General features: G+C 45.1%; 3 protein-coding genes across 3 annotated transcripts in view; 2 read left to right on the top strand and 1 right to left on the bottom strand.

Annotated features, from left to right (window-relative positions):
• T265_08601 (hypothetical protein) overlaps window positions 1-9,601 on the top strand; it is a gene marked incomplete at both ends in the record, with an annotated part of 32,723 nt that extends 23,122 nt beyond the window's left edge. Inside the window, 3 exons of the mRNA XM_009174456.1 lie at window positions 1,489-1,784; window positions 2,760-2,906; window positions 8,345-9,601. Of these exons, the coding sequence (XP_009172720.1) occupies window positions 1,489-1,784; window positions 2,760-2,906; window positions 8,345-9,601 (1,700 nt within the window). The remainder of the gene's footprint in view (window positions 1-1,488; window positions 1,785-2,759; window positions 2,907-8,344) is intronic.
• Window positions 9,602-16,006: 6,405 nt separating this feature from the next.
• T265_14623 (hypothetical protein) lies at window positions 16,007-16,271 on the top strand (the record flags this gene model as incomplete). Its single annotated transcript, XM_009174471.1, is given in 2 exon segments — window positions 16,007-16,070; window positions 16,078-16,271. Coding segments are annotated over 2 exon segments (258 nt in total).
• A 4,873-nt stretch (window positions 16,272-21,144) lies between these two features.
• T265_08600 (hypothetical protein) lies at window positions 21,145-25,218 on the bottom strand (the record flags this gene model as incomplete). Its single annotated transcript, XM_009174455.1, has 4 exons — window positions 21,145-21,222; window positions 21,257-21,352; window positions 25,036-25,146; window positions 25,189-25,218. 4 exons carry the CDS (start codon window positions 25,216-25,218, stop codon window positions 21,145-21,147), a joined length of 315 nt encoding a protein of 104 aa, XP_009172719.1.
• Window positions 25,219-25,658: the final 440 nt, after the last annotated feature.

Genomic DNA, 25,658 nt, shown 5'->3' with positions numbered 1-25,658 from the left:
CAGTGCCAGTCTGATGAGGTGAATCCCAAAGTATGTAAAGATTTTGGTATGGGAACAGGCGTCTAAAGACTAACAACCAAAGAAAGGACAAACAATGGTGAATGCTCTTCAAGGCGCAGTATGCGCTAGCACAGTCAAGACTCGCACATCAGGCACAAGGTGACCGTCATACTGGGTATGGGGTGAGACTGAATGGCAAAAATGTACCTTCAGCTTCATGTGCCACGCATAAAAGTGTCATAAGTACGCAGGGAGCCCACAATGGCAAGCAAACACAAGTCACTGACTGTGACCTTAGGAAGTCCCAGTCCAACAACAGCCTTGGCGGATTGAGGAAAGCAGATCCCTCGATAGGAGATGATCACCGGTTGGTGAACCAAAAAGTCGATATCACAACCGATGGCATGTAGGGCTGAGATTATGGCGAGGGAATGTTCATCAGCACCATACTTCTGCTTCTTCTCATTCCACACTATCTCTCCACGCCCATCCGAGACTATGCTGACGTCTATTACAGTTGCACGGCGATCCCGGACAGCGATTAGGTCAGGTTTGATGAACGACGTAGAAGTAGGGGTTCTCAACTCCTCGAAGACGGTGTACCCCAGTCGACGGAGACGTTTTGCAAGTTCCCTTGCAACCCGATTATGACGAGCACATCTGGCATCATGCGTGATCCAGCAGGATTGCAAAATATGCACCAAACTCTCCGGTTGGCCACAGTTTCCACGACATAAGATCGTCTGGCCACCATGACCATGCCGAGCGCTTCTAACTCTCGTCCTAAGCAGGTTGCATCGGAGCTGGATACCGCGGATAAATATCCGTGGAAACACTTGCTACTATCACAACACCGATTTGAACAGTTTTGTTACGCGCTAATTTAACCTAACCTAGCTGCAGCGAACTGCGGCCGTACAGAAATCTTTGCGGTCTTTGCTCTTTGTCACTCAAAGATGACTGGAAGATGGGTATCCTGCTTGTTGACACACTAGGCCTGTTAGCGTAATTCCCCCTTTTGTAGTCCTCTAGCATTCGCTGGCCTCCGGTTTCAATGTGGAAACTACGCAGGTGGATTGTTAATTCATTTTACAGTTTATCCTGTCTGTTTTCGCAAGATTTCGCTCTTTCCCTGTCTNGCGTAATTCCCCCTTTTGTAGTCCTCTAGCATTCGCTGGCCTCCGGTTTCAATGTGGAAACTACGCAGGTGAATTGTTAATTCATTTTACAGTTTATCCTGTCTGTTTTCGCAAGATTTCGCTCTTTCCCTGTCTCAGATTTTCTGGTGGTTAAATTCAACTTACTTGATTAATTGATTAACAAGCGAGGAGCGGAGTCTAAGTAGCCGTTTGACTTCATCCTATCCTAACCCAATAATATCATAAGTCGCCTAGCTGTGTATTCTCACTAGACCACCGTTTCTCCTGGCATTGTGCATGAATTTAAGTTGTAGCTGCACCTGCGTATTATGTTCTTTCTCCATTGCAGCGGAGTCTGTGGTGCGTAAAAAAGCTGCTGCATTCACTGAGGAAGAACCCGAAGAAAAATCCAAGAAGCCAGCCCTAAGTTGGCTCCCGCCTTCTGCCTTCGCAGCTCCGACCACATCGTCAGAGCCAATCACAAATACTCGGTCAAACGGTTTAGATTCAATGTCCGCAGCTGCTTTGGTGGCAAACTTCACCAGCGAGGAACGAAATGCTCTAATTAAGAAGATCATTAAAGGGATCCCCACAGCAAAAAAAGAAATCTTCAGCTATCCTATCGACTGGGATGTAGTTGATGCCGTAAGTGTTTTCCCCTTTATAGTCGAAATGCATTAGAAGCCACAAGCTGGCTGCACCTATTAGCCTGTACGATGTTTACTGCTGGTCTTCATTTTATAGCCTAAACTGGATTTCGCGATTTATCCGTTTTTCGTACCTGACGTAAAGTCATCGTTCAGAGTTTAGTCTGATACTCGGATAGCCCGCCATTTCATCTTCATCTTTATCATCTCGGACATCACCAGTTTTTTTTTTAATCGCAGGTCACCGTTTTTGGAAAGTCCTGTTGTGAAATGAGACTCTTCGAGAGAAGCTTTTTTATATAGCGTTCTCCGGGTTGACTAGGTTCCCCCGCGGTCTTTAGCACTTTGCAGAATTTGACCTGCCCCCCTCCCGCCTTGAAAAAAATCGCTTGTTGAACCTCGTAGTTGCGACCCTTCCCATAGAGCTTTCATTTAGAAGAGATGGTATAAACTAGGATATATCAGCGTTTATCAACGTCCGTAGCCATATTCCTCACACTGCCCATGGATAGCAGACCAAAGTGACGAGCAGATGTGGTCTGGTCTTTCGCTTGCTTATCAAAGGGCGGCAATCAGTTCTTCGCTGTGCAACGAAAGGGGACGAGTTGGCTCAGTGGTTAGAGTGCGAATTTACTGACTTGAAGGTCTGTGTTCCGAACCCGGCTTCTACACCTCGACTTCTTTGTAGGCTTTGGCAACCTGGCATTATCCCAGCCCTCGTTCTTCCTTCCGAAAAAGGTGCTACAGCTGAACCATTCTTTATGCAGCCGAGGGTACTTGTAGCTGCCAACCTATCTTTATATTATTTCCTTATACAGGCATTAAGTGCTTTATTGTATCCTCATGCCCCTTATTCGCTGAACCATTTTGTGGTAATGTAGACGCGCTGAGCACAACTGACGATAGCTATTTAGATGTCTGGTTTTTGTGGCTGGCACTAACTTCATTCCGTTATGATTTCCTTGATCTTCAGAACTTCATCAATACGCGCATAAAGCCCTGGGTGGACAAGAAGATAATTGGCTATATTGGTGAAGCCGAGGCCACCCTTTCCAACTTCATTTGTGATCAGCTCTTGCATCACCATCCACCAGAACGTATATTGTCCGACATTGCAATGGTACGTTGGCATTTCATTTTCTCTACTGAATCCTTTCAGATGAAGTATATATTTATCGTCCCATTGGTACCATAATTTCTGGTTTTGCACGCTGACCATTGCGACTGATGATGATACCAGCTGTAAACTAGTTTGCGCGATATTGGAAGTTTTTTTATATAAACCTTGAGCCTGAGCTATTGACTTGATCACCATCATCTTCAGCTGTAAAAACTGCGTGTTTGCCATACAGTGATTGTAACTGCCACAGTTTCGTTCACCGTTGACCTGAGGAGGTGGGGTTAGATATCTGCCATATGAGTGATGTGTCAGTGCGGGAGTGGCAGTGGACTCGTCATTAGGTAGATTGGGGGAGCTACTCAGTGGAATGGATGCATGTGCACCCTTAAGTGCGCGACTGGGCCATGTCTGTCAGTGTCTTTAACCGTTGGTGTGAGCCCATCCAGGGATACGATAATGACCAGCGCAACTGAGTTTGTTTGTGATTGCTTTCGCACTCCGCTTCCAATTGATTACTTGACGTCCCTTTGTGCGAAAAGGGCTCTTCGAGGAAGGCGGTCTGTTGGCATACGGAACACCTGACCATGCCGGCGCAGCCAGCTTAGTTGAGAATCTCAGTCCTCTCAATGGTCCTGTTGCACGGTAGCTTGCCAACAAATACTAATACAAAGAAACAGCTTAATTGGTAAATAGACGTTCGCTCTGTGAATGGTCATTTTGGTAGGTAGGAAGGCTGCTACGTTGTACTGACCGACCAAAACATGACAAGTTTTCTCATCACTCGTGTTATTTACACATTAGGCGCCGTTCTCTCCCCATTACCCGCTTTGAATCTCCTTCGAACTCTTCCGGCTATATTGGTTAGCTTTTGCATTGATGAAGCTTTTCGCTATCACTAAGGTTCGCCAGACAATGAGCTCCCACACGTCGGTCGCGCTGCATCACCAATGAACTATAAGATTGTACCTCGGCGTAATGGCTTTTTTCTGCTTCATAAATTATCAGTGTGTTTGTGTCCAGGCGTGAGGCCCTTCAGGCGAGTATATTGTAGATTAGACGTACCGACTGCCTATTAGGTAACTAGCTGGATCGTTGTACCTCGATATCGACGGCTCGCACATTAACTCCCATTCATTTAACACATGCGAGCCATAGTTCGGAATCTTCAGAGTAGGTTTCTTCAAAAACTATTCGAGTTACCTTCAACACTTCATTCATTCTCCAGATTTCTTTGCAACTTGGTAGCGGCTCTCTTAGTCCCATTGCAATCAATGCCTAACTAAATATAATGGCTCGTTTTTTTATTTGGTGCGGCGATGTGCATCGTCTGCAGTAGTTTGGAAGAATCTTTAAATTCGTGACTAATGCTAGGTGGTTCGCACTTGGAACTTATTTTCTGCCAATGACTGTAATGCTTGTAAGAAATGCATTGATTTTCTCCCACGAATCTCCACAGGTTCTCAGAAGCATATGTTCATATCTTACTATACAACTTCGTTCTGGGACTGATTATCACATAGGAGACTTTGGGTGTATGGAATTTTTTTCCACCTCGTATAGCACGTCCGTAGACCAGTTTTCGGCAGTATCATCCACTTCGGAGCATATTGACTCACAACTGTGAATGTTTTGGTTCATGCTGCCCCTTTGAATAATAACACTCCAAAACCCATGTATCTGATGGGACATGTCCGACCATCGAACCGGATATTCCTTATTTCAAATATTAACACTGCTCAGCTGCTCAAGTTCTGTTTAAGCGAGCCTTATGGGTTGCTCATTTCCAGTATTTGCGGCCCGAGTACTACTTTGCATGGTGCTGCGCCGTCCAGAACCATATGGAGCCTTCGCGTATTACTCAACCCATTACGATCATTTGATTGTCACTTTTTGGAACATCTACTTTAGGATCAGCTTTTGCCCGGTGGTTCGGTTCATGTTTTTTATTGAGCTAAAGCTGTTTGAACATCATCATCATTTTCAGCTTAAGAACACCGTACTTATCCTATAGTGGATATAGTTGCCACGGTTTAGTCCACCGAAGCTTTTAGGGAGATGGAGAGGGGGCTGTGAAGTGGTGGGAAGAAAGGTGCGCATTAAAGACAATAGGTTGGATGCACGATCGTTATTGAGAGCACATTTGCACCATGTCTGATAATGTCTCCAACCATTGACCTGTCCGATTTCGGGATCTCCATCCAGGAAGACGGCACTGGCTAGCATAGCTGAGTTTGCTGGTAATGGCTTTCATACTTCGCTGTCAAGTCACTGTTTGACCTCCCCTGAACAGCGTCCAACCTTCACTGAAGTTGGTCGACTTGCATACGAAACACGTGGAAAAGCCAAAGCAACCTATGGAGTGTGATCAGTTCATCTATCGTTGGCGAGTTCTCCGAAAACCATTCGACTTACTTCAGTATTGCAGATCCGGTGTTCCTATAGGACTCGGGCAATGCTCGAAAGACACCGATGGACTTTTGATTTCCTCAACCCGCTTCGTCCAAGTTTTTGACCCTTATTGTGATCCGGAACGCACCGCAGCATTGCTAACTCGACCCTTGACGGATAAGCTGATGTGACGCTTGCCCCCGCAGGTGATACAGGTGCAACTAAGCTGCTCCGGCTTTCCCAATCCAGATAGAAATATCATCTTTTACGAGACCGCCGGAACCGACACACCTGTTCAGGCAGACAACTTTGTCTACCACCTCAATCGGCTAATCCACAAGCATGAGGCTTGGGTCCAAGCCTACCCAGTCTTGCAATAGCACTCTGCAGGTATGAAGCTCATGTCAAACCATGAGGCAGAATTATTTAGATTATTTAATATTCTTTGCGTTACCACTGCGTCAGAGCCAAGAAGAGCTATGTCGTCCGCCTACTCGACATTTGTGAGCGGACGCCCCTGGGGCACTTCGACATCACAGGCATTAGAGGCTGGTAGTCTTCCATAATGGTACCAGTGGTGAAGTTGTGGTTTGACAGCGTCGCCTAAGGGTCGGGCTAACGATATCGCGGTAGAAAAATTAGAGGACATCTCGCATTTGTTTATTTGCATCGTCAACTAACTCTGTTTAATTTCTCTCTTTTTTCAGGTTCTAGATGAGGAGGCCGAAGTATTTGTAGTGAAGATGTGGAGACTATTGATTTATGTGATTGCCGAAAAGAAAGCCGGCTTGAGCACTTAATAGCTCTTCGACCTTGCACCTGTACAAAGCTTCATGCTATCCCCGCCGTTTTATCCTCATTCTATTTTGTACAAATACATTTTGACTGAACACTGCGTTTTGCTCACCGCGGTTATCGTTTGGCCCCATCTTTCCACTTAACGTGGGTTGTGTTTTTGGGTCTGTTATTAGGTATAAAGTCGCCTCGGTTGGAGGATAAAGCGATCATTCGAATTTTACTACGATGCTAAGATTGTTTATTCAAAAAGTCGTTTCGCGCTGTTTTTGTATTGATGTTGCGAGAACACCATAGGATAAATCTGCATGTGACCAGTTGCTTTGTAATGCAGCCGATACTTCCCGCATCAATGATTTCACAAGAGTGGTGCTGTGATATGTTGGTTAAAAGCTGATAGTCCGGTTGTTAATTGTATACTCATCCCTCTCCAGTCCTGATCGTTACTTTTGGTGATCACCTGTTATAAGTTACATGGTTCCTTCCCTGGTTCCAGTGGACCACTACTCATGTCCCTCTATCCAATCGTGGGAACGATAAATGTATCCAAAGGTTCGATGGTCCACCTTCTTTGTAGCTACAGTTGAGCCACCGGTCATACACGTGGAACACCGTGAAAATTTTCACACCAATACCTGTCGATGTTTCCCGATTGTCCGAGGGCCTGGGTTCACACATGAGCGCCGTACAAAAGCACTCCCTCTTCATACAATATATTCCTATGGATGAACGTAGGTAGATTCACAATTTGGTGCAATGTCACCAGCTGCTGAGTCTCATTGAATGGACCAGCTTGTGCTTCAGAACGTGATTGTAAGTATTCACTCCATACAGTTCGGACTCCGTTTCGATACATTGGGCCAATCAATCAGTGGTCGCTCTGTTTCCATCCATCTGCCCAATTATAAGCTGTTTGCCAAAGTTCTCTTATACTGACTACTCTTTGATCGTCAATAACTTCGACGAGGCTGATGGTAACAAGAGACGGGTGTCATTCATTAAATTCGATGGTTCGCATGACTTCATAGTAATAAGTGATGGTGACAATTTGTCAGATCGAGTATTCAATTCACTATTTTGAGTAATTTAGATGGTCACACATGGAATTTTCTTATATGTGGTGAAGGAAGAGCATTCGTTACTAGATCTCGTCTCTCGCCTCATTTTCGTCAAGACTAGGTTTATAGGCCCATCTCAGGCATTCATATTGTCTGTCTGTCACTGGGAAATTCACATACTTCGTTCTCTGGTGACAAGCGTACTCTACGGGGCAATACGAATAGACCTTCGTGAATTGTTTGATCTTAGTAAAAACTTGATTGTGTGCGCCTTAGCTTCGGGGCCATGCGTTCACCATTTGGCCCCCTCTGTATTGTGGAAGTAGTTTTACGAGTGGCATCGGATCGGCGTTCGGTAATTGATGCTAGGCATACATCCTTATTTTTAGAGTCCCAGTCTCCATTGGCTTCAGTCTTTAGGCCTACTTGCTTGATTTTTTAGTTAGTATCTTACTGTACAATGCTCTAACGACAAGACATGTGAGGAGTTTAACAGTGTATCTCTCTGAGCCGAAATCGTGTCATGCTTTCCGCATCCAGGCATGTCATTCAATGCTCTAAATGCGTTCTTATCCATGCCTGGGACACTGTTGGAACGCACTAAATATGCGTAATTACCACCAGCCTCATATGCAAGTCCTTGGGAAGTGAGTATTCCGTTTAAGGAACTGTAAGCTGCTCGGCCGTAACGATGTGAACTCTGCTTCTCTCTGCTGTTCTCTGCTTTGTCCTATTTTAAGTTAATATCCATCCGTATCGCAGTTTTTTGAGTTCAAAGTCCGTTTATGCTACAAAACAGTATATAAACCGGCTAACCGAAATCTTAGGGGATCTGCTCGGTTCTGAGACATTTGTCTCCTCAAGGAGCAATGCTTCCCTCGCAAGGAAATTCATTTAGCCGACTAGTTTCTGAAAAGGGCCGTGAACTTCATGCCTTCAGATGTGAGATCACCATGTTGTCATACCAGGTAGCCCATTTATCGGCCGTTCTCCGTGAACTTACTCCATTCTTCGTTAAAGTCGGGTTATTTTTCATCCAACACAATAAATGTAACTATCCGGTATCCCTAGGTTTAACCTCAGGTTTTCTACTTCTAATCGAATTCCATCCTTTGCTTTGTATGTTGGTCTGTTCTAAACGGCAAGCTGCCTGCCTGTCTTGTTGGTAACTCTCAGTTCGTTGGCTTCTCCTTTCAGTCTGCCGACAACCAGGATCTCGACGACGGTGAAGGTGACTTACCTATGCATTTTCAAATCAGTGCTCGCCTACGCACCATTTTACGTTCTGTTGCGTCCCCTTTTTCTGCATACAAGTACACGCTGCTTGGGTCTCAGAATGGTGCGGATTCTAGAGCTTTGAAGCAACTTGTTAAAAGGCGCTTATCTATGCTGCGTCATTTTCTTTTCTACTTAGGTCTACCGTTCTCGATTTTGTTGTTGTATGTAAATTTATCCATAGGCCTAGTACTGTCTGTTCCCCTCCTCTTTCTCGCCATTATATTTTTCTTCCATTCAATCGAGAACTCTCTGGTTTACGCCTATGATGAACCGGAACATGCTCGGTTGCTTTGTGAGGATCCAGAAAATTATGGCTTCCGTACGTGGGAGTTGGTTAAGCTCTTTCCTGATGGCAAACCAATGCCAATGATAACTGGCTATTTGCTTTTGCAGGATGACCCTTCTGTCCGCCCCACTTCCCCAACCGTCCTCATTCTACATGGTAACGCCGGGAACATTGGTCACCGTTTACCATTTTGTCGTCTTCTGGCCGACCATGTACAGTGTAATATCTTGATTGTCGATTATCGTGGTTATGGACGTAGTAGTGGCAAGCCTACTGAGCCAGGATTGTATGCGGACGCAAAAGCCAGCTTGGAGTTCCTCCTGGATCGAACTGATATAGCAAAGGACAAGCTCTTTCTATTCGGTAGATCAATTGGTGGAGCTGTTGCTATTTGGCTCACAGCGCATCTTCGGAGTGCGATCTTGCGCGGTGTCATAATTGAAAACAGTTTCACTTCTTTACCTGAGGCGGCGCAACACATATTCAGCAAATCGTTCGGATCTTTCGCTCGCCATCTGCTTCCAAAAGCGCTTTTCATAAACAAATACCCTGCCTTAGACCTGATGAGAGAATTCGTCTGCAGAAGCTCTGTTCGTCCCCGATTTCTTTTCATTTCTGGTTCCGCTGATGACCTGATTCCCCCGAGAATGATGCAGGAGCTTGCTCATGTGTATCGGTTTTCGGGCAGTGATAATGTTAACCTCGGTGCAGATTGTGGTTCTGCAAGCCCTTCCAGTTTCTTAAAGGATGGAAAAGATGGCCTTGTGTGTTTCCCTGGTGGGCAACACAATAATACCTGGCTGTGCCCAGATTGGGGTAATGTTGTTTCACACTTCATTGAGCAAGCTTGTGCCTGTCCATCCCGTACTGTGTTCAGTGGTACAATATAGATGTAAGGTTTTATTTATTTCACATACCAAGCGTGTTTTTCATTAATACTTCGCAGCTAACAGCATCCTAACAATGTGATAACACAACACTCCTCAGTGTAGTGATTTTTATATTCAGGTATTTCGGCAATGCTGTGTTAATGTTCACTGAATGATGTCTTCATAACGTTACGTTTCCTTCGCTAATCAGCCAGTGAACTGCAAAGCATGGAGCGAGTTGGGTGAAGGAACCGCTTTTCCGCTAGCTCCGGTGGTTGCTCTTCTATACTATTATCGCAGATGAGGTTTGGTTCTTTCAGTGTTGTGGTCATAGGTCTTACCTTTTTTGTTGAAGAGCGAGATTTGTAAATACATAATCTCTTGGGTGTCGGACATTCTCCGTGAGCACAAAAGGAATCTATCCGGTGCATGATCTCCATCATGTTTTGCAGTATGTATTGTCTAATTTTCGCCCAAAGGTGGATATTATCAAGGCAATCGTTTTGTGTTGTGTTGTGTTGTCCGCGTGTCTAGAAATTCTCACGTCAAACCGACTGAATTCATGAAAAGATTCATCCAAAGCGAGTGCGACCCCCCTAGCTAAATTCCTTTGGGCAACTCAATTTCCAACAAGATGGTAAAATATGTCTCAAGGTGAAAAAACTTTAGTATGTGGAACAGTATCAGGAACGACCTCGGTTGACAATGTAAGTGGTCCCACCACTATATATGATTTACTTTCGTAAATAACCAAAAAGTAAACAAGCTGTCTACAGAACCAGTGTGGCTTGGATAAGAGTTTGTATTCGGACCATTCGTTCCTGACTGAAAACCTCCAGGAGTAACTCGATTTGTTCGTTTGAAAACTGCTCCGCTGTCAGCTTGACTGTTCAGTGGTTTTATGCTTACTCCTAGTAAGCGAGGGTACTCTTTGTGCCGAACGAATAATTTACGACTACTTTCTATAAAATACCTAACGGGCCCACATCCGCGTAATACTAGACACTGGCTTGTCGTTGCACGAAGTCAGAGTTCTGTGAGGAAGGTACTCGACCAGTTACACGGATGTTCTCAGAGAACTGACTAAGGATACTCTAGAGGTTATGCAAACGCAACTAGGTAAACAGGGAGTGTCCACATGACCGCGGATAGACCGTGTCTCCCCGACTGATCAAATTTGGCTGACCGTTCGACAACCATTTCTTCTGCCATCTGGTACCATACAGAGGGAGGTTTGACGCCCAGTGTTGAATTCGTCTTTTTCTCTCTCAGGTATCGGAATATGTATACTTGAGGACACTTTTTGGCTGTTCATTCGCGCATCTTTTCATCAGCACTCTGAGTTCGGAACTCAGTGTGGATTCCCGTTAAAACAATCTAATCGGAGCCGTTTGCCCGAGATTGCCGGATATTCCGTCAGCTCTTTTTTACACTGGGTTATTGTCCGAAGGCGTTTTGTCGGGATTCTCGCTAGGGTTTTGCAGTCTGTCGGGATGTATATACATGTGAACGATGACGAAAAGGAACGCGTCTTTTGCCGACAAGTTACCAACAGTTTTATCGAGGCTGAGGTTGTTCCGAAAAAATCCGCAAAAAGAATTCTACCGGCCACTTAGTCTCGCCGTGTGAGAAGGGCATGAACAATCTTGGAGCGCATTTCTAACTACAGAATGTTTGCGTGACTACAGTATCCCACAGCTTCACCTCTGTTGGTAGAGCCCTGGTTAGTAGTACTACACGATGGTGGGATCCCCGTAGCGCATTCCATTTAGGAGGGATATATGAGGCGATTTAACCGAATGCCGTCTCCCTACCTATGGCTGTGGACCAAAAGTTAGGTGTCAAATCAATGGTTGCTTAATCCGATCCGGTAGAATCTAGCCTCAATACACTTGATTCTATTTTCAAAGAAATCGCCTAGCCACGTGTAACTACCTTCACGTGACAACCCCCGACCCAGCTGGGGCTTAATTGGTTTTCGTACCTAGACGCCGGTTACAACCCTGTTGGTGAACGCAGTGCATCGAATGAGCAGCTTCATAATTAACTACATGGAGTCGGTTTGCATGTCCTTGTGTTCGAGTTGTGAGAGTAATAAGGTCATCCTTTCCCAGAGTTGTACACTTTATTTGAGACTGCTGTCAAGAGGTTATTTTGGCAGCTTTCGTTGAAAGAGGTCCCAGGTTCAGGAAACCTAGGGGTGGACAGCAGACAAAAGCATCCTAATTAGAATAACAAAAGGCGTGGAGGTGATCATACTCTTACCAATAGTTTGATCTATCTAGGTTCACGTAGGTTGACCGAAACTCGGGGACTGTGCCTACTTGATGAGCCCCAAGAGGGGCGAGACTGGTCGTGTGTTACCGAAAAGTTTTCAACAACGTTGTGAGTATCTTCCTTTACTAAATTTTACTGCGATATCAAATATTGTACCAACTGAAAAATGAAGCGCAGCACATTCATTTGAAGAATACGATAAACGGAAAATTCAGCTGAGACCCCTGTGAAATCCAAACAAATATACAAATGAAGGTATTTGTCGAGGTCATTCGGAATTCAAATAGGCTCTGGTCGAACATCGGCACATTGCCGTCCGTTTCGAACAATGTATGAAGTGACCGGAATTTACGCATCCGGCCTTCATGTACATCATTACCTTTGTCTTCTCGCGTAATGTATTCTGAGCAGAGTGGGCCACTGGGTTGTGATAGTGAGTGCAGTGTGCACAGTGAGGTGAACGCAGCTGTGAGACAGCAGTGACGCCGCGTGAGAGCCGAAAAACGCAGAACTTCTCTGTAAGTTCGGCGGTGGCCCTTCCTTGACATGAAGGGCGACTTGGCAGTTGGTAGGTTATCTTATCCCCAGTGGAATCCCGGTAACTGTGCAAATGGTGTGGATGCGTTGCAGAGGCGACAATCTGATTTCACATACTGATCAGCCAAACAGATCCAAATACTACGGCAGTATTTATATCCTGAAGAAATGCTTGAAGACTACAGTGTCGGTTTTACCAACAATGTGCATCGTTTTCGACATCGGGTGCATTTGTCACAATCACTGTTTTTTCAATCGATTGGGTGTGGGGGGTGGGCGAGATTAAGTGCACCATATATTTGCGCTACTTCTGTTGATGACTCCTCTTTCTGATAACCGCACGTCAGCACGCTTCCAGATCTAAGTGTTCTGTCCTATTAAGCTGCTTGGCGATTTCCACCGCAAGCTGGCTCAGTCGTTAGAGCGCGAATTTGCCGACCGGAAGGTCCGTGGTTCGAACCCGACCTCTGCATTTCGGCTTCCCCTGTCTAGGTTTAAGCAATCTGGTAATAGAAGTAGTAGCCCCCGTGCCCCCTTCTGGTGTCTTGACAGTTGGGCAACCAAAGGGTGCTACAGCTGAGCGATTTTTCTCCACCTCGGCCATTAATCTCTGTGGCGTGGACCGTAGTCCCCGCCTCCAAACCTCTACACTTTCTTAATCTGTTGTGTCACTATCCATTGCGTGGCCCGCCATTGCTGGGTCTTTCAATAACGTTCGATACTCATCTGAGTTCCTTGGCTGCCTGTTTGTTTTTGCTTCCCGATTCTGTTGTGAAGTCCCTCGGTCCCGCTTCCCGAATAGACCTTAGGGTACTCGTCGCACTTAATTTTGTAGCGTCCCTGGCTCTGTTCTTCGGGAGGTGATCCTTCAATTGCACTTATGCATAACTTGGTGCTTCCCTTCTTATGTCAGGCGTGTTTAAAATGCTTCAAATGAATTTGGCCCCAATCCATTCCCTGTTGGGTTTCGCCACATGTACCAATGCCCTTCGTAACTGACTTCTTATCAAACTAGCAGAATACCCACTACTCCTACGTTTGTTCTTTACTTCATTTTGGGTCGTTGTCCGATCATGAGGTAATACTAGCGAATACTGATTTCGGATGCGCAGATGTCATGAACAAGAATGACTATCTACAGAAGTTCGAGCAACGACTATTTGAGGGTCGTTACCGGCAGGCTGATGACACAGAGAGCTTTGCGACTTCAGCCGACTTTCATGGAGATCACGAATTTGTTCGCCCTTGGAGTTCATCTTCATAGTTGGAGGCCTTTCAATACGTAAAATGCATCGTGTGTTAGTTTCTACCTGCAGTTTCTTGCTGGATGTACTGCCCTCTGCGGCCATCGTCAGTGTCAAAGTTAACTCATTATTTCGACAAATACATTCATTCGAACATCAAATTGATTTTCACGTAGACTACTGAATGTTTTGTCAGATAGATTTTGTTGTTTTGTTTTGTCAGAATAGATTTCAGTAGTTACATTTATATGAACTCACTCTGATTTTTTGAATGAAATAATTCGGTGTTCCGTGCATTGGTGCTGTAGTTAAGTCTTATCAATGAAAGCAACAGCAGGGATAGAGCAGTGGTGCTTCGCTGCCATAAAATTACGTCGATTCATTTGGACAAGACATTACAATGGAAAATAGGAATGTAGGATAGGGTAGCCTATCATTAATATATCCTACGTGCCTAATCTTCTAACAATCGGGAGGGAAACTGATAGCGTGATTGGCCTCCAGCCCATGCAGTCTCCAGAAAAGTATACGGAGGGTCACGTGGGCCACATCCCAAAAGTTGAACAGCATCTATGATTTTCATAGTACCCCTTATTCCGAGAAATACGCTCATTTTCAAATCAATTTGGTTTTCACGAGAGACTCAACTGGATCTCTCGTTTATGATATTCTACCCCTTATTCCATTCCGCCACGCCCAATTCTATGCACCTCATGTGTTCCGCCACTCCAAAGTAGGCACAGGAAACAGCGCTCGTCTCAATAGGTAGCAACTCAGCCCGCCTGATGCATGGTCCAGTTAAGTTAGCTCGCAATGCTGGATGTGTTCTTTGTGTGAAGTACTGTCTGCTCCGTCCAAGACCCGTCGTATGATCACATGCAATCTGTTGATTTCAGTTACAGTTCTGAGAGATCATTCGCAAAGACGCCTCATATCCTCCGCCCGAAATGGTTCAAATACTGCGCACCGCAGCAGGACTTCGAACTTTGTGGGTGCCAAGGATATCCCGGAGAATTGGATGTCCTTGGTCAGTTTTTCTAATAATGCTTGCCCTTCCCGCCCTTTTTCAAAAATTAGATCAGTGTTGTCTCCATACCTCAGGTCGACAAGTTTCGTGCTCGGGTAGATAACTACACTAGGGTTTCGGGGACTTTCCAGTGTTCGTCTCATTATCTCATCAAAGACGGAATTAAATAAAAATGATTGGAATGGGTAGACTTGTCCAACACTAACACATTTGCGAAGCCTTTTGGCGAACATTCCACACTCAATTCCGTATCACAAGCATACGTTCGAAATAATGCGGCCAGAAATGGAAGGTCCGACAGATGCATTGACCTTAAACTACTGGTTTTTCAAAGCTGGACTCGGTGCGTAGCATTTTAACACAAACCTGCCATCTGCACTGTTTACAGATTACTTCACGATTGGGTCAAGTAAAACAACTCCAACCAAAGCATCTATTCAGTGAACACACACCTTGATAGTCGAATTCTACCGAACCATCGGCCGTTACTTTCTGGTATTCGACATTGGACGCTTAACGAACCGAATGGATTATCGGAGTGAACGCGTTCAGCGCATCCGAGTTTCGCCACATTGCGGATCGGCGTGAAGCATTCCAGTGGAGTTCATTAGCCGACCAGTGGAATTCCCCGACGGTGTGCTAGTCCGTGAGTAGTGAAGGATAAACAAACTACGTAACGCACAGATGTTAAACGCCACGTTCGCATAGATCTCGGATGCAGAACCGATTTTAGCAACAGCATTGTGACGTTCGATGGACGTTTATTGATTCCTTCACACCTACCGACACTTCATGACTCATTCAACATTCCAGACACTGGACTATAAACTTCACCTGTATCTCCCTTGATGTTTACGTCGGATCTGCTCAAAGGTCTGTAGTACGATCTTGCATGTACGTTCGTATTGAATCATCGCTATGTATTAATTATTGAAAATTCTATTCAATCTGGAGCTCGCACGTCTGCGTACCAGGGAGTTAGAAATTCAACTTGAACTGCAGAAACTTCCGGAAGCGAAAGCCAAAAGGAGCAATTAGGACGAATGTGACTCGCGCACTGAATTTCAATCAAATCCAGTTGATTCGAAGTCCATAGCCTTTGCCCTGGAAAGGCGACTGGAATTACCGAAGCGCGAACTGCAACGCTTTAATGGGAACTCGAAGGATTATTGGACCTTCATGAAAGCGTTCAGCAGTACTATTGAAGACTGTACCCGAGACGATGAGGCTCGCCTGGGTTATTTAATACAATATTGTGACGGCGAAGCAAAAAAGGATTGAGCATTGCACGGTCCTACGATCCAACGAAGGTTACGGGCTCGCGAAGGAAATTTCAAGAAAATGATTTGGCCAGAATTACAGGGTGGCCAGAGCGTTTATCGACGATTTGATCACTGGGCCCACTGTTAAAGATGGTTATTCGTCCGCCCTCTCCGATTTGGCACAACAGCTAGCCGTGTGTGAGGTAACATCAACAGAAATGGTTTATTCATCCCATCTTAATTCCCAACATACGTTTCAGACCATTGTACGAGGATTACCTTCTCTGCTTCGTTTCAAATGGGCCAAAGCTGTCGCTAACATCAGACGAGAAGATCGTGACTGACTTTACTGCCTTGATGCACGTGTTGATATCCTGTTTTCAGATTACGGCGAACTTGCTCTGTCTAGCGTCCGAGCAACGAGCGAGAAAAAGGCCACCACTATCCGGTCAAATACACGGTAGAAATATTCATTCTACTCAGACGTTAGTTTCTCGTACCGGTATCGATCCTTGCTATAGTGTCTGTGGTGAAGCCCATTATCCTGATCAATGTGCGCAATTCACTGCAGTCATCAGAGAAATGTGAAGTCGTAATGCGCCGTAAACTGTGCAATTTGCGCCTACGCCCGAACCATGTCGCGAAATTCTGCAGGTCGCGAACAGTCTGCTCTCGCAACAGATACAGCGGTCGTCACCACCATTTGTTACACTTAAGTGTTCAGAATGATGAAGAACCAAGCGTATCATCACACCACACTTCTCTACATCGCTCCGATCAAGCGTTTCCGCGTATTTCCTCCCGTGGTGTAGCTCTTGCGGTCGTTCCAGTTATTGTCAGAAATGGAGCTCGAACCAGCAGTACATGCACCTTTCCCGATAGTGGCTCAGATTCCTTATTCATGTCTTAAGCCCTTGCGAGAAGACTAAATTTGCGTGGTCAGCATACCAAACTCACCTTGAAAACATTGACTGACGATAAAACTCTTCGGTCAACAGAAGTGAGGTTTGATGTAGATTGTCCGGGTTCAAATGAATCAATCTGTGTTCAACGAGAACCTCCCTGAAATCAACCGAATTGTTCCGAACGACTACCAGCTAGCAAGATGGACACGTTTAAAGGATGTCCCATTCGATAAATACGACACTAAGATCGGTATTTTACTCGGATCCGATGTACCTAGGGCTCATTGGATAGAGGAACAACGGAAAGGCAGCCCAGACGAACCATTCGCTATCGAAACGCCACTTGGTTGGACATTGATGGGTCCATTTTATAGATGTGGTACACAACACTCCCTTGTAAATCACACGATAATGTAATTTTGAGAAAAACCTGGAGCGTTTTTACCAGCAAGATATGCTGGATCTTGGACCTCCAAAAGACAAGGAAATGTCCGTTCTAGACCGAAAGGCTCTCACGATAATGCAAAACACTGTGATATTCAAAAGATGACCATTATGATATAACATTATCATGTTTGACTGATCCTTACTCGTTATCTGATAACAAGTTGGCCGTCTTTCGTCCACTGAACCAGCTGCGTAGACGACTTTTGCAGTGCGACCTGTTGCGCGAACGCTACTGTGAAGTCATGAGCGATTATTTGAGTCTCACGCGGAACGGGCGCAAGAATCATCTTTGGGTTTGATATGGTATCTCCCACACCATCCACTTTTCCACCCAATGAAACCAGGAAACCTTCATATAGTTTTTTACTGTGCCGCAGCTTTCAATGGGTTTTCTCTGAATGAAAGTTTGATGTCAGGTCCCGATTTAAACATTTCGCTCATCGGCGTCCTTCTTAGGTTTCGGCGCAAAAGGATCGCAGTAATGACCGATATACAAGCTATGTTCCACCGAGTACGGGTTCCAGAAGGTCGTAATGCTTTGCGTTACTTGTGGTGGGATAGTGAAAAACTCGAAGGGCCTCTGCTGGAGTATAGAATATGTGTTCATCTGTTTGGTGCCACATTCTCCCCAAGTTGCGCAGCATTCGCGTTGAATCGTGCAGTTCTTGACAAAGGAAAATCTTACGTGGACGTTGCGAAAGAAGCCAAACAATGTTTCTATGTAGACGATTGCTTATTCAAGCACCCGAACTATTGGTGACTGACCCGTACTTGCGCGGGTCAGTTGAAATCGATGCTGGCAGACGGCGGATTCAAACTTTCGAAATGAGTGAGCAACGATTTACGGATAGTGAAATTATTACCAGAATCTGACTGCGCGGTGGACTGTGTCCAGCTTTCATTAAAGGAACCGTCACTTCAACGTACTATTGGTTTGAACTGGAACCTAAAGGAGGGCTCTTATCGATTTCACGTACAGCCAATGACTTCACTCGCCACCAGAAGGAATCAACAACGTCCACCGAACGTTACACTCCAGTGCACAGCTATCTACCCCAGCTCCCCAAATCACCAGTAAACGAAACTGTGACAGCCATAACTACTGCACGGCATGTATGCGGTCCTTAAAGCTGCTGCTGATTATGAAAGTTGTGAATCTTTCTCCACCGACCATTAGTGGAACCTCTCTTCCTAAGATCCGAAGATGCCTGATGCCATAATGGAAATGAATAGAAGAGTCAATGATTAATACATAGGAATGATTCAATACGAACGCATTGATTGTACCACAGGTCTTTGAGCAGATCCGACGTAAACGTCAAGGGAAATACAGGTGGAGTTTATAGTCCAAACTGTCTGAAATGTGGAATGAGAGTCATGAAGTGACGGTAGGTGTGAAGGAATCAACAACTGAGTTGGATCGCTGTTTGGTGGAGTGTCAAGGATCTCAATGTTTCCTTCGAGCTTGCATAAGTGACGCACGTCTCTGCGAACACGACCAGTGGCTGTTAGGATAATCGCCTCACGCACTAACCCGTCTGATCCTTCGACGATATTCTCAATGATGGCTTTCGACTAACGACCTCTGGGAGCGCTTTTGTTGACAATCAGAACCAAGTCTCCTGGCTGAAATTTGGATGAACTCGTGTCCAATGTTGGGTCAATTGCAGTGTCGGGAGATAAAGCTTCAGCCATTTCTTCCGAAATATATCCGCTAAATTTTGAGCCTGGCGCCATCTTCGGTTAAATTTCCGACATGATATTTCATCCGGAACGGAGACCGATTCGTTGCTGCGAAGTAGTAACAATTTATTAGAANATGAAGTTTTGTGTACAGCGATAGTGGAAATAGAACGTATGTTGAACGACCGTCCATTGGTGAAGAAGTTCGATGACCCGGATGATCAATACGTAGTAAGTTCTAATAAATTGTTACTACTTCGCAGCAACGAATCGGTCTCCGTTCCGGATGAAATATCATGTCGGAAATTTAACCGAAGATGGCGCCAGGCTCAAAATTTAGCGGATATATTTCGGAAGAAATGGCTGAAGCTTTATCTCCCGACACTGCAATTGACCCAACATTGGACACGAGTTCATCCAAATTTCAGCCAGGAGACTTGGTTCTGATTGTCAACAAAAGCGCTCCCAGAGGTCGTTAGTCGAAAGCCATCATTGAGAATATCGTCGAAGGATCAGACGGGTTAGTGCGTGAGGCGATTATCCTAACAGCCACTGGTCGTGTTCGCAGAGACGTGCGTCACTTATGCAAGCTCGAAGGAAACATTGAGATCCTTGACACTCCACCAAACAGCGATCCAACTCAGTTGTTGATTCCTTCACACCTACCGTCACTTCATGACTCTCATTCCACATTTCAGACAGTTTGGACTATAAACTCCACCTGTATTTCCCTTGACGTTTACGTCGGATCTGCTCAAAGACCTGTGGTACAATCAATGCGTTCGTATTGAATCATTCCTATGTATTAATCATTGACTCTTCTATTCATTTCCATTATGGCATCAGGCATCTTCGGATCTTAGGAAGAGAGGTTCCACTAATGGTCGGTGGAGAAAGATTCACAACTTTCATAATCAGCAGCAGCTTTAAGGACCGCATACATGCCGTGCAGTAGTTATGGCTGTCACAGTTTCGTTTACTGGTGATTTGGGGAGCTGGGGTAGATAGCTGCGCACTGGAGGCGTAGCTAATGTAATTGATGCATAAGTACATGATTGTCAATGAAATTTTAACTGGAGAGACTGGGTGAGGATCTATGAACCGAAGGCAATAGCTTGGAATCAAGAGGCCATTGAGGTCGATCTTGCGATGTGTCTTCAATATCTCCAACCGTTGACATGTCCAATTTCGGGGTTTCCATTCAAGAAGACGGCAATGACCAGCGCAATTGAGTTTGCTGGTACTGGCTTTCACACTTCTCTGACAAGTCATTGACATCCACCGTATAAGTTAAACCCTTCGTGCGGTTGAGGTAAAAGAGCCCTTCGAGTAAGTCGGCCGATTTGCATATGAAGCACGTGTCCAAGGCAGCTAGGTCACTGCAGCATTCAAGCCCGACCACCATGTCAATATGGCAACAAAAAACAGCAACATTCTAAGTAAGCCTTGCCCTTTGCTTGGAATCAAATAGTCTCATTACGGGAATAAGTCGACTCAGGAGATGAGCTGCTCCTTCAATGTGTTGTGCACTTCAAGCGAGACTGAGACACCATACACCAACTGATGACGAAGTCGAAGATTACTGGGCTTTTCTTCGCCTTTCCAAAGGTAACTACGTGCACTCAATTGTTTTAAAGTGAAAGACAGCAAAGACATTAGGCACGACCTTAGTAAGCTCATCATCTCTCCGATATCCTTTGAGCGCTTGACATGGAGAAACGGGTAGCATTTGGCTTTCAAGTGACTAGATATTCGATAAGATGTTGCGATGCAAGGAAGCCTGACGGCTGATGGCGTTAAGGTCAGGCCAGCAGCAATATGTTAGCCGCCTTGTTGGTAGCTAGAGCATCTAAAATCTTCGGACTTAATCTATAATGAAGTGACGGTAAACGGACTGAGACAGCTGGGCCTGCAAAATTATTGCAAGCGTCGACTGCTATGTCTTCAGCTCGGTTGGTCAACACAACAGTAGTATTACGGATCTGAGGATAAGCCTTAATGACATTTCCAGAAAACGAATATTGCCCATAGGAATATGTTGCGGATTACTTGCCTTGTTCATAGGTTGCCCGTAGATCTTAGTATAACTTTGCGGTAATGTACCACTGCCCCGATAAAGTAGAGAAATCATTATTGAAATTTGTACACGTGCAACTTTTTTACACAACGCAGGGGGAGCACTTCATTCTTTTTGTGGTGGAGAAACCAAAATGACACCGTCACCACGAATAAAAAGCATTGGAATAGTCCGTTTCGTTGTCTAGAAATTTAGGTCAAGAGAAAAGTGAGATTACCTTGTAGACCTCCTCGAATGTTTCCTCATCAATTTCCAGCGTTGTCACTGTTTCTTCAGCATTTCCAAGGATCATGTTTAAATGTGAATCAAAAGCCTGTGCAAAAAGAATGAACAGTGGTCACGTTATTCATCCGAAAAAATTGTGGGCAGTGTGCAAAAGTATCTTACGGAAAACTTGTGAATCGACTTTCTTGTCTAGGAAGCACTACCTCAAGGACGATCATATCAAGCTTTTTCCCCACAAGGGATAAGCTGGCGATTGGTTTTGGAGAAGTGGCTGGACACTAACGCGGTGTGACGATTTGCGCGGACTGTGCAAGCCACACTTGGGGGTCAACAGGACAGTCGGCCAGTGGAAAAAGTTCTCACAAACAAAGCAAGGGTTCGGAACGTTTGCAGCAACGCGCTCCCCAAAAACTCGTAGTAGTAGTATGCTGACTTCCAATTGTTACCTTGAGACTTAGATTTTGCACCGTCCTCCAGTTTAGGTTTTAGCACCCTGGCAGTACCACGAACTTCACCATCAAAATTAATTTCGTGACACATTGGCTTTGTTTTCTCACCTCTAACAAAACAAAGGAGTGGAGGAAAAACGTGTTATACGTTGAATTTATTTCCTTGTGGCCCCCCGAATTTCCTCAAACCTAAAAAGTTCCATTAACGGTTCAAAAACAAACGCAGCCTTCCCGACGGTTCTTGTTTGGAATTAGACAATCTGGCACCATCTCAGATCTCGTGCTCCTTCCAAACTATCAAGAGGATGCCACGACAGAGGACTTGCAGTTTACAGAATCTACTCACTGCACAAGTCGCATCACCAAAAGTGACGGTTCTGATCACCTCACATCAGCCTTAGTGATTAGTCCATTGCGTCCGCCTGCAGTAACAGTCCTCAGTAATTCCAAATCACTTTCCAAACCCCGAACTACAGTTCACTGAGCTGTCTTCATTGTTCTTCTCTGAAACAAACAGGATAACAAGCTGATTTTGCTCGACAGTGCATTTCCTCTGTACTGTCACAAGCCGGTTTTCAGAAACAAGGAGTCAGGACGTAAATCGGTGACAGAACTGACTGCTTCATCACTCTTATCACGCTCACAACTAACATCTGGTAGGGTGAAGGCTTGTGTTTGGATATGCTGACGTCAGTGGTCCTACTTGGCTGAGTGACCTATGGTAGCCGTCCGTACGTGGTTCATTTGGCAACATTTGTGGAAGAAACTCAAGAAGTCCGTCGCTCTGTTTGGTGTGTCTATTTATGCCCCGGTATACTGTAACTCCAGATTTGCGAAATAGGTAGTATTACGCCCTACGTGTTTTTTTACAACGAACTAAAAGCTCAAATATCACTGTGGTCGCTGGTGACAGCCGCACAAGTATATGCTGATGGGGGTTAGTTTGGTAGCCCCTCTGAACTATACACGAGAAAAGTGTCGTCGTTTTGTGCTGTTTACAGAATATGGTTGTGTGAGCTACTATCACGTACTGCCGCATTTATTTGCGCTTTTCAGGTCTACACACAAGATGCACACCTCGGTAATCAAGGGAGAATTTCATGAACCCTCGTGAATTCCTAACGCCTACCAGCTGGACAACTTGAGGGTGCGAAAGCCTCGGGTCCGTAGATAATGTCGAAACCCCAATCTGTGGTGGATCCAAATATTCACTGCCAAAACAATATCTACAGTATGCACCTTTCTGGAGTAACGGTTTGCAACAGTTCCAATCGGCCGTCAATTTGAAAAGGCCTTGCTGTATTATCATTGTCAGTCGTTAGCTCCAATGTGAACCAGCGTGATTGTATGTACAGCGAATAGTGTTACGCTGAGGCTGCACAACCTATCAGATCGACCGTCTGTAGGTCTAATTCTCTAAGTTAGGAGTATCGGCAATTAAACGGTGGTAAAAATTTGCCGCCCAGACAGTAAAAGTGAGATAATAACAATGTCGACCATATATAGAATTGACAAAAACAACAGAAAAGTGTTGAGGATATCATAGTAGAATTAACATCAGGTTGTGCTAGATTATGAACGCTGCTGCAATTCTACACACGGAATTCAGCCTCCTCGAGGGAACATTTCTACGGGGGTCATCTTACATTGGACCCCGTAGAGACGTAGTTCTTAGAGAAACACACTCATTTGCTTACCAATTTGGACTCTACGGGAGATTCGTCTGGGTTCCAGGTAAGCCTCCGGTCAAATCCAAATTGGTATGCAGATGAATGTATTTTGCTAATTTCGTGTAATTTGTGTTCACATAGAGCAGAAGGTTGATGGGGACTGCACTTAACTGATGAGCCCCAAGAAAAGTGAAACCGGTCGCGGGCTGTGGAAGAGTACTCAACAGCCTTATGAGTAGTGCACTACGCCTATAAGTAGTTCTTGTTGGATAGAAAACAACCTGATCAGTATCACTCACCATCACAAAGAGACCGGACCTTACCGTCGTGTGAGGGTTTGTGGGCCTCCGTGAACAATTGACCTATACTGGGTGGTGTTCATGCGATACTCAGTCTCTCATACCAGGTTGGTCAATCACTAGAGGTTTAACCAACACAGTCTCCTGGCCCTCTAGATTGGGGGTTGGAACATGTGTGGCGACTTGTTTTATAAAAATGGTAATGTATTTAAATTCCCCACCAAACACCGTTGTCTTGGGGGTCAGGCTTTGGAACCAAAGGATTTGCTTGAGGACCTAATCGTCCTCCTGTCTAGGTGTGGGCGCCCTAGCAGAATCCCACTCCACCTACAACCATGATACCTACTTACAGTGGATGTAGTTTGACTCCCGCTTATGGTGTCACTGATTCTTCGGCGTCCTGTGGCAGCACAAGAATCCTTGACTTGTGAGCATCGAACGAAATTTCGACCGCGTAGAGGCTGCGCCAACCGTATCTTTACAATTCATGTGTTAGAGATACGCCATATGTACCGACTACGCATAACCTTTGTGTTTTTTGACTTCAAGCATGCATTTGATTCCGCCGATCGGTCAGCCCTGTTAACCACACTTGTCCAACGTGTTATGCCCTGCACGTTTGTGAAAATGATATTATCCCCATGTTCGCATACATCTGGGAGTGTATTGTTAGCCCTCCAAAAGCTTCCCTGCAAAGTATGGTGTCCGACAAGAATGTCCACTCTCTCTATTTTTGTTCAACTTCGTTGATGAAATAAAGAGACGAACGCTGGAATGTCTTCAAAACCCCAGTGTTCAAACTGCTGATGGTGAGAATCTGGTTAATCCGGAGTATGCAGACATCTCCTTCATCCTTGAAGATGAATACACTGACAACCATTTTTCGGCATGCGCGTAGTACTTTCAAAGCTCAAAGTCTATGTGACTTTCACATCAGACGTCGATCTTATCCAGATAAAAAAAATACAGAAAAAATGAATCATTCAGTTATAACACCCTTTCGGTGCCTAGCTGCCTAGCTGCAATGTCACCAGAAGGAAACTAGAGGGTTGGGATACTGTCAGGTTGCCCAAGCGTACAGAGAAGTCGAGATGCAGGGGCCGGGTTCGAAACATGGACCTTCCGATCAGTGAACTCGCACTCTAACCACTGAGCCAGCACTGACTCAGCACTAAGATTCACACTCGTACCGGGATATAGGTGGACTCTTTCTCCAATTTTTAACTTGATTAGCTATGGTTCAGCACAGTTATCGGTTGACGAAGATCATGGAGGATTTGGCGCGTTTACATTTTATATAATTGCCACCCGCACCATTTCGAACCGCTTGCAGGTAAAAGAAAACCAACTCACGTGTAATGTGCCACGAAGCTCCCGATTGTGTCTCATTTTCACGTATATTCTCTCATCCAAACTCAGTCTTATAAGATCCAGAGGTTCTTCCACCAGAACAGGCTGCTCCACCTAGAAGCACGGAAAAAATCCACTACGAACATTAGTACGTACCAGTGCATCGTCTTTTTCTTCCTTCTCCATGGAGATGTTCCACCTGAAAGTCAAACAACGTGGATATAAATGAGTCTAAGAAGCTGTGCGACAGATTTGCATGTTTTAGATTATCAGCTCTGACGGGAACAAAATACCCTGCGTTTCTGATTATTTTCAGGATTGACGGTGCGGCTAAAGTGAGCACCAATATCGGCAGACAACAAATTACCGAAGTACGAGCATCAGTTGGACATTCCAAAGAAAATCACCAGATCCAGTGCAACAACCGCAAATGCTAATCAGTGACCATTTGAGGTTGTTGCAAATGCTAATCAGTGACCACCGTCACGAAGAGACTGGACCTTACCGTGATGTGACGGTTTGCGCACCTCAGCGATCCATTGAGCTATACTGGAGAGTGTCCCGCGACACTCACAGAGTCTCTCACACCATGTTGGTCAATGGTTAGAGGTCTGACGAACACAGTC

This window comes from Opisthorchis viverrini (genome assembly GCF_000715545.1).
Source record: "Opisthorchis viverrini unplaced genomic scaffold opera_v5_227, whole genome shotgun sequence".
NCBI classification, from domain to species: domain Eukaryota; kingdom Metazoa; phylum Platyhelminthes; class Trematoda; order Opisthorchiida; family Opisthorchiidae; genus Opisthorchis; species Opisthorchis viverrini.
The sequence above is the reverse complement of the archived record's forward strand: the minus strand, read 5'-3'. Positions and strand labels throughout refer to the sequence as shown.